Source organism: Myotis davidii, unplaced genomic scaffold (assembly GCF_000327345.1).
Source record: "Myotis davidii unplaced genomic scaffold, ASM32734v1 scaffold496, whole genome shotgun sequence".
Taxonomy (NCBI): Eukaryota; Metazoa; Chordata; class Mammalia; order Chiroptera; family Vespertilionidae; genus Myotis; species Myotis davidii.
In genome coordinates this window covers 5735779-5745480 of record NW_006289398.1, presented here as the reverse complement: position 1 = coordinate 5745480, position 9702 = coordinate 5735779, and the positions used below count along the sequence as shown (strand labels likewise).

The following is a 9702-nucleotide window of genomic DNA, read 5'->3' as shown; positions in this document are numbered from 1 at the left end:
CTCACGGTAAACAGGAGCATGGAGCTGAGGGGCTGCAGGGCCCCTGGCGCAGAAGGAAGTGGCTACCAAGTCGCCCTGGGGGCTGTAAAGGGGCTGCTCAGCCCCCTGGGCCCCTGCTCCGGAGAGAGTGAGAGATGGGGCGCGGGCAGGACTCCCACTGCCTCCAGCTCCCGGCCCCCGGGAGCCCGGCCTGGTCAGCCAGAGCCTCTGCTCCCACCTTCCTGCACGGCCTTCTTCCCGCAGCATCTGTGGGCGAGCTGGTCCCAGTGGCCGTCCGCTGCCCACCCTGGGCCGGGGGCCTGGAGGGGCATCTGTGACCTTCTCTAGTCACCTGGCGCCACGGGGGCTGGCAGTGCCCAGCACATCGCAGGCCCTTAGTGAGTGTCCGTCCTTAGTGAGTGGCTGTCCTTAGTGAGTGGCTGTCCTTAGTGAGTGGCTGTCCTTAGTGGCTGTCCTTCCTCAGTGGGTGGCTGTCCTCAGTGAGTGGCTGTCCTTAGTGGCTGTCCTTCCTCAGTGGGTGGCTGTCCTCAGTGAGTGGCTGTCTTTAGTGGGTGGCTGTCCTTAGTGGGTGGCTGTGGGGAGAATGAAGGCCGAGGCGGAGGCTTTCGGGGCAGAGAATTCTCCTCCGAGGAACAGGCGGCCTGTAATCTGGGCTCGGGTGTCAGGACCTGCGGAGACCCTGTCTGCGCCAGAGGAAGAAGCAGTGGCGGGTCCAAGAGGGTGAGGGCCTTTCAGATTCCCGTCCTGTTCCTGATGCCCTCTCCCAGCCCCTCCGCGTGTGCATCTGGGTAAGAAAACGGGTAAGAAACCCGAAGGGGTGGGTCAAGTAGGAATGCGGGTCTGAAACACCCCCACGCGTGTGACCCCCCAGCTTCGCCCCATTCTGATTCTCGATGACCCCGAGCCATGTGGGGCAATGAGTTTTCAAACGTCCTCTCCCCTCGTCCACACAACAGGGATTTCTCCAGGGCCAGCGGTGCACTTGGAGAGGAAGAAAAAGTACCAGTTATGGTCACAAGATCAATGAGCCGAAACCCAAGATTAAGATGTTTTATATCCGCAGGGCAATTTATCACGACGACGTCAGACAAAAAGTTCTAGTGGATGTTTACATGAGGACTTGACGAAAAATTCCAGACACGAAGCTTCTGGAACTCAGACTTGAACTCAGAGGACCTCCCACCTCTGAAAAAAAATTTACAACCGCATTTTTTTCCTTAACAAGGATTCCTATTTCAGCGGTGATTGGAGTTCTCTCATTGGGGGCACGATGGCACAGGAAACCCGGCTGTCTGGGCCGGTCCTTCTAGGCATGACAGCTAAAGACTTACCGAAGTAGCACTGCTTTCTGTTTTTGTTTTGTTTTGAAGTATATTTTTTATTGATTTCAGAGAGGAAGGGAGAGGGAGAGAGAGAAACATCAAAGAGGAGAGAGAATCATGGATTGGCTGCCTCCTGCACGCCCCTCACTGGGGATCGAGCCAGCAACCCGGGCCTGTGCCCTGACGGGGAATCAAACTGTGACCTCCTGGTTCTTAGGTCGATGCTCAACGCCTGAGCCATGCCGGCCGGGCTTAGCAGACCTGTTTTTTAATAATTTTGGAGGAAATCAACCTGAAAGACATCATACTTCCCTGACTTAACAGAAGACACTAATCCTTGGTTACTATAGCACAGTTCTTGGCCGCAGGGAAGTGCTCCAGGCCCTGACTTCTCCTCCGACGGCGTTCAGGATCCTGGTCACCCTGTCAGCTGTGGCCGCCTCTCTGTGATGGAAAATGTTCTTAACGCGTCACCCCACACACAAGGGTAGCACAGTCCCTGCCCCTTACCGGGCTCAGCAAACACGTTTGTGGAAATCGTGCCTGAGTTACCGTGGCAGACAAGCCCTCTACAGCCAGGTGTGACGTGGTGACACAGACGCTGGGAGGGCAGGAGGCTGGTGAATACAGGAGTCTATCCCTCACCTCCCTCCCAGACAGGGCCGAGCCATCGGAGGAGTCCTGAGCTTTCCCGGGAGGTGGAAACAGACGGAGGCAGGTGAGTAACACCGCACGGAAGGACTCCACGAACGCCGGCCCATTACAGGAAACGGCGCTATCAAGTCATATTTCTATTTCTAGGCACGTTGGGGCTACTCAACTGGAAACGGAGGGACTGGCATCCTTCTATTTTTCAGGGAGTGGCCTGATGGGGCACATCACCACACCCACCTCCTAAGGATCCTGGGGGAATTATTTACCCTCTTTTAATTTCAGCTTTCCTATCTGAAAACAGTAACGACAGGGCTCCTCAAAGAATGAAATAATTCCTTTTCAAAGCACTCACCTAGGCCCGGCCTTAACAGACATGCAGCTACTGTTCCTGTAACACATGTGTCTGTTCCTGGAGTTGGCGCCCCGGTGCCCACCCTGGTGCCCACCCCGTGCATGGCCAGGCTGTGTGGCTGCACCGACCTTTCTCTCTGGTACTTGCTTCCTGGCAGATGCCACGTGGCCTCAGGGCTGGGCCCCCTGGAACCCACCGTGGCGGCCTCCACGGAAAGAAGGCCTAAGTCCCTCCGTCCCTGCGTTACAGGCACCGGGTATTTCCCTTACCCCAGCACCCCAAGGCCTGGGCTCCAAGGCGGGCCGTGTTAGGGGAGGAAGGAGAAGGGACTTAAAGGAGACGGTGATCCAGGGCCTCAGTCCCTCAGAAACCTCACGATCCTCAGGAAGTGGCAGCTGGAAGTATAAGACCTTCCCACGTCAACGCCAATTATTACAGAATTAAAACTTTCGCTGTCAAAACCAAAATGAGAGCCTCAAATCTGTATGCAGAAGTATCCCACACAAAGGTGGGTTCCACTTGAAGAAACACATTAGTTTCTCCTCTTTTTAAATGTACAAATTCACAATCCCCCCGTTTCTTTTTCGGTGTGATCTCAACAGAAGCTACTAACATGTTTCTTAATGTGGAGACATTAAATACTGCACAATAGCCCAGGAGGTCATGGTTTGATTTCCAGTCAGGGCACATGCCCGGGTTGCTGGCTCCCTCCCCAGTGGGGGGCGTGCAGGAGGCAGCCAATCAGTGGTCCTCTCTCATCATTGATGTTTCTCTCTCTCTCTCCTTTCCTCTCTGAAGTAAATAAAAACATATTAAAAATAAATAAATGCTGCTCAATGGGCTGTCTTACAAGTCATTATACTTGGAAGTCTATGCAGAACACTCTAGAATATGGATGAGGATGAGGAGAGACTACCAAACATGCCCTGACGAGGGAAAGGGCTCGCTAGGTAAAGAAAAATGCTGAATGCAATGTTATCACCGCCGCGTCAGCTTAACAAATACCTTCGGCCAATGTGTTTCCATGGTCTCTCTAATCTAAAGATCTCCGTACTGAACTTGGACAATGCCTTTTTAAGGTCTAGCTGAGCTTGCCAGCTACTTGCTGACTATGTTAGGTAACTCCTCAGACTGTTTTCCTTGATAAATTCCAGGACCACTGTATAGATCTTATCTGCCAAACTCTTCATTAGCCGCATTGCTGACTTCTGAGTCTTCCCTAAGTGAGGCATGCTTCATACACAAAACAGTGGACTTGGTCTCAACTCCTGCAGACGTCACGTGGGCTGTTCAGTAACACGCTCAGACTTCTAAATGGTCCATCCGTCAGCAGTCCACACCGCGCACTAACATCCACAACAGCACTTCCCCAAACACGAAGTCTCCTGGGACACACGAGCTGAATCCCAGCGCAGAGCTGAAGGAGACTCGCGTCAACGTGGGGAAAAGCACTTTATCCAGGGTTTGAAACACTCGATCTGCAGTCGCGATGCCTTTTATTTTAGCTGCCCTTCCCTACTTGGGAACTCATTTACTGAAAAATGTGCATCAACAAAGCTATGAGCTGATCAAAATCCATTTTTCACACGAATATAAATAAAGCTTTGCAGAGCTTATGCCAGGATTCTGATACTTGTGGTCCTGCAGGGAGTGAAAGAGGAAGTGGTGAGGGCCATGTGGGAGGCCTGGGAGCAGGGAGCAGGGAGCAGGGAGCAGGGAGCAGGAGGCTGAGAGTCCAGAGCCAGGAACCCTGAGGCCTGAGTGAGATTCCTGAGCTATGGGAACCCTGAGGACGTTCCCTAATAAATTCAGCCATCACCCCTAATATGCCTATTTTTTTTTTAAACTGAAACTCTTCACACACTAAATTGGTAAATGTACACGTATATTAAGACCCACATTAAAAACCACATACAAAAGTAATTTGGCTTTTGCTCCAAAAGTTAGAATTTTGTTTATCCTAACCACTTTTAAAACCTCAACTTCTATGCAATGGCTACTTTCGCTATTTTACGTGTATACCTCTGGCACACTGTAGAGATCTGTAGAATAATTAAGTACCCAGCTGTGTTAATTGTTGAGCTATAGAAACACTTCTGCATTGAATGGTTATAATAAGATAATGGAGTCACGTTGTATTTACAGGGATCACGTACTCGTGCCCTCTGCTCTGTGCTTGGTCCTTCTTTTCTAGTTCTACTAATTCTTATTAGATCATGTTTTCCCTCCGGGACTGACATCTCTTGTATCATTATCCCCAACGTTGTTTCTGAACTTCAGATCTGCAAGCTCAAGTGCCTAAGGGATCTTCTTATATACAGTAGATTGATTCATCCTGTCAAACATTTTTTGAGCATCTGTTCTGTGCCAGGAATTAATTCTTAGTGTTGGAGATGTAGCAACCAACCTAACAGGCCACAGTCTCCACCCTCACAGAGCTTATGCTACAGAGAGACACAAAGCAGAACAACTAAGATTACAGATTAAAATGAGGCGGTGGGAAAGGCACCTTGGAGAAGGGAACTTGGAGAAGGGACATTTTTAAAGCTGGTTTGGGAGACCGCATGGAGAAGACAGGTGAGCACCAGCCTGGAGGGATTAGGCAGTGAGGACACGGAAGTCTGCTGGAAGGTACCTCCAACCAAAGATGCTAGATGAACGCAGTTTTCCTGGCAAGCCAGCCTCTCCTCCTGTTTCCTGTCTCTGAACTGTGCCATCGTCTATCCCAGCATTCAAATAAATAAAAATAAATAAATAGACTCAACTTTTTCAGTAACTGACGACTATCTGCAGCCCAGGCCCCCCTGATCCTACCCCGCAATGCCCTATTCGTTCCTACCCTGAGGACGGTAGTCGCTGCCTTTGTTTAGGGCATCACCACATCCCCCTGGATTTCTCTAGCAGGCCCTCTTGGACCCAGACTTACTGCCCCCAGCCCACCCCGATGCTGCCAGGCAGTGAGACTGTGACATGCAGTTACCGTGCCTTCTCCTGCACCCATGTCCCCCTGGTTTCCCGATGGTCAGACCCACTCTTCATGCCCATGACTGCACACACCATTTCATCTGTGGACTTTTATTGTCAGCAACAAAGAGAATTTCAGTTCCAGAATGCCTGAATTGCAGAAATGACGACTCACTTCTGGTAAAGAGAACCTGAGGTTGACAGAACTGGGCCAAAGGCTTAGGAAAGCAAACGACACCGGAGGAGGGAGGCCCGCCGGGTCCCTAAAGGAGTAACGCAAGGGAAACCCAGTCTAGAACCCGGACATGAAATTAGAAAAACGTGTAACATATAAATAGCCGACCAGGAACAGCAAAATGCCACTCGATATGTATCAGACCCAGAGGAGGACGAAACAAATTTGCAAGCGTCTCATTCGCTGTGCCTAGAGGGGGCACCCAATCCTTGTTTACAAGTACCGGACGGCGAGTGGGAATCGACAGAACACACACTATGTTGGAGGCGTCACTGTAGTGCTTCCATCGTTACCACGTGGTCTTCCCTCACTCATGAACAGCAGCTGGAATTAGACTACTGAGCAGTTTCCAAAGAATTATGGTTCATTCTGCTCTTCAGAGAATATGATTTAAAAATGATTAGACTTTTTATTTTATATGCTCCTATCACTATTTTGACATTTCTACCTATGCATCTAGGAAAATTCATATTCTTGATAATGGTATAAAGTGTAACTTTAAAAAAATAGGAATTCTTATGGATATTTTAAGAACTTTATAGACATAAAAACATGCTTTCTGTTAAAGAAGTTTTATAGTTACGCACGGCAACCAACTGGAGATATCCTTAAAGTGGATTGCAACTCAGTAGAGGTAGGTGTCGGGCAGAGACCTGGATTCTCATTTCTGGAACTTTCTCAGGAGATGCCACTGGCCCATGGACACACGTGAATGGCAAGGCCTGAGTCAGTGGCTCTCAGCCTTGAGGTCTATTGGAATTGCCTGGAAAGCTTTAAAAAAAACAAACAGAATTTCCCCTGGTGAAAGGTCTGGTCTGGGTACTGAGTCTCCAAAACTCCCAAGCAGCCACATTCGAGAAGCTGTGGCCTCAGACGGATCGGTTGGATTATCAGGCCTTCTTTCCCCTGGTTTCTATTACTGGGGAGAACAGCCCAGAATGACCAGTACTGCACAGATTATGAGAGTAACAGGTGCCCCAAACCTCCACATCCTGGGAGTACGATTCATTGTCAATCAGGTTCTAAAGTTCATAATCTTGGTGGCTTCATTTACATACCTCTACTACATGATTTAATAACATACTTCTAATATAAAGTTAAATATTCATGGAGTTTTAATGAAACGACAATCTGACTTATTTTTAGATGAGGATGTAGATGTGTAAAAAAGTGAATTTAATGCCTATGGAGGTATCTGTTCCTTTTTACAAATAAAAAGCTCAGATGAGCTGGGAAGTTTATAAAAAATAATTCCCAAACCTGGTACTCACACCAGTAGAAAGACCCAGACCAGAAAGGAGAATCAAAAAGTTTAGTTAGTACCCATCCCTACTTGAGGCAGGAACATTGATCCTGGGTTACAAGTGAATTGTCACTCTTTCTTCATAAGGCTGTTCCTAATTATTGATAAGCTGAGGATTGTAAAGGGTCAAGCTGCAATTTCAACAAGGCCCCCTCCTTAATGATTAGAAATGGACATCAAAAAAAAGTAATAGGATGTAGAGAAAGTCCAGTAATAACGTGAAAACACACAGAAATAGCATTAAGTGTAACTACGACCGGCCAACAAATACATACACAGTGCGGCAGTGCAAACAAATGGGTCCGGACTGGGGGTTACCTTCCTACTTTGCCACCGATTAGCCACCTAACAGCAAATCCGACCCACAGTCTCATCTGAAAAAGGGCACCTCAAAGAGATGACCTTGAGTCCCTAGCAGACCAAAGCTCTATGATCCAAAAAGAACTAGCTAAGCGGTCCTCAAAGCAACTATGATTAATTCTAATTAAAGAAAATCCCAGAGTTGTTTCAACATGATTGGTTTAACAAGTCTCTTAAGGGAAAAAACACGTTAAATTTGCCTTCAAAAAAGTCTACTATTTGGCTATCACTGAAAATAGCACGTGACTTTTTTAAAAAAAGGTCTGCAGGGAAAATGGGGAGAAACGGATCACTAAGCACACAGAGCAAGACCACCAGGCAGAAACCAAACAAACAACGTAAATGAGGAAAATGAAATGAGAAGAGCTTTTCCTAAGGAAAACTGTTTCAAAGCATGAACTACGGGACTTGATCTCTCCCGAAGAATACACAGGGACTCTTATTAAATACACACAGTGTTTCTGCGTACAGCCCACAACTCATGATTCCGAAGTACAATGACCCTCATTAATAAAAGTGGTAGTGCATGGAGATCATTCCCTTTTAATTTATTGTTCAGTTTTAAATACATGTCCCGCCAGCCACAAAACCCCTGGTGTGACCCCTGCGAGCATCACACCTGCTGCTCCGGCAGCTTCCGGCACGAGGCTGCTGAGAAGAGGCGGCCGTGGGCGGGGGCACCGGCTGTCCGAGGGCCAGTCCCCTCGTCAATCTTCTTCCGAGCTGGAATCCTCCTGGTCGGAGAGCTCGGGCACGGGGAAGCGGAGGATGGCGGCGACCCCCGTCAGTTGGCTGAGCTGCTCCCCGGACACGTGCAGGCTGGAGAAGATGCGCACGGTGCCCGCGTTCTCCTTCACGCTGTCCACCAGCCGCACGTACCGGCTCCGGGCGGCCACCTCCTGGTGCCGGAAGAGCTCGTCGCTGATGAGCAGCGTGTCGATGGCCGTGGCCTCGTTGGCTTTCTCCACGTGCTTGAGTCCGTAGCAGGCGCGGTCGGGCTCGTGCTGCAGCATCTTGTAGAAGTCGTCCAGGGCCTTCACCTCCCCGGCAGCTTTCGTGTCCGACAGGCGGCTGGCCACCGTGGGGTCACACAGCACCTCCTTCAGGGAGTACTTGTGTCCGGAGGAGGCGTGGACCTGGGGTGCAGGGACAGGTCAGACACAGGATCTCCTCGCGCTCCGTTACCCAGCCCGCCACCACCCGGCTCCAGAAGCAGTGCAGGCTTCACATGCTCAGGACGCGGGCCGGTTTACTGCACACACTGGCCAGCTAGTTCCCGGCTCTTTACACATCGCACTTACAATCCCCGTCAAATGAAGGCTTTCTTCCCGGCCCTAGCCAGTGGTGCTCAGTGGATAGAGCGTCGGCCTGTGGACTGAAAGGTCCCGGGTTCGATTCCCGTCAAGGGCACATGCCTGGGTTGTGAGCTCAATCCCCAGTAGGGGGTGTGCAGGAGGCAGCCAATCAATGATTCTCTCATCATTGATGTTTCCATCCCTCTCCCCTTCTCCCTTCCTCTCTGAAGTCAATAAAAATATATTAAAAAAAAAAAAAGACTTTCTTCCCTGACACTGTTCCCAGGTCTAAAGCTTCAGGAATCGTTTCTTTGTTACTATTATTTATTTTAATCCTTACCAGAAGGTATTTTTTCCATTTTTTTTTGAGAGTGGGAGGGAGAGACAGAAACACCGATGATGTGAGAGAGACATCGATTGGTTGCCTCTCCAGGTACTTGCCCTTGACGGGAATCGAACCCGGGACCCTTCAGTCCAGAGACCGACGCTCTACCCACTGAGCAACACCAGCCGGAGCAGGGATAGTTTCTCCTTCCCCCACCCCCCACCCCCCAGGCTGTGCATGCTCGGCCCCCCGGACCGAGGGCTCACCTGCAGGAACTTGGACCGGTTCTCCAGCAGCACCTTGTTGTCCGTCTTCACCGCCTGCTGGAACATGTAGTCGCAGAACTGCTCCCGCACGAAGCCCGGGCTGGCCACCAGGACGCACTTGACCACGTCGAAGTGGATGTGGCGCTGCACGGCCTGCACCACCTGCTCGTAGAAGCGCTCCAGCGCGCGGTCGTGCTGGCTGCAGTTGCCGCGGCGCTTGCGGGGGATGCTCACCTCCACCTTGGCGCGGGTCAGGGTCATGCTGGGCGTGACCAGGCAGACGTGCGCCAGGCCCTCCTGCATGACCACGGCCGCCACGTCGGCGCTCCAGGCGGGGTCGCAGGCCTGCTCGATGCGCGCCAGCACCACGCTGTCCCACTGCTTCTTGGCCAGCGTGAACTGGCGGTTGGGCTCCAGCTCGATGGTGTGGTAGGCGCCCATCTTCACGTACTCGTTCTCCTGGAGGTTGGTGCCCCGCACCCGCAGCTGGCAGGCCTGCGAGTCGAAGTCGATGGCCTCCACGCACGCTGTCGCCCACCTGCACCAGGTTGTACGTGTGCCACATGTCCTCGGGCTCCTCGGGCACCAGGGTCACCTGGCCCGCGTTGTCCTTCTCGATGTCCTTC

At 50.9% G+C, this 9702-nt stretch overlaps 1 protein-coding gene across 1 annotated transcript in view; it reads right to left on the bottom strand.

The window, feature by feature from the left end:
- Positions 1-5387: 5387 nt before the first annotated feature.
- Positions 5388-9702, bottom strand: part of PELO (pelota homolog (Drosophila)) — a 6277-nt gene continuing 1962 nt past the window's right edge. The window contains 3 exon segments of the mRNA XM_015562607.1: positions 5388-8326; positions 9077-9598; positions 9600-9698. Coding sequence (XP_015418093.1) covers positions 7898-8326; positions 9077-9598; positions 9600-9698 — 1050 coding nt within the window. The 3' untranslated portion in view covers positions 5388-7897.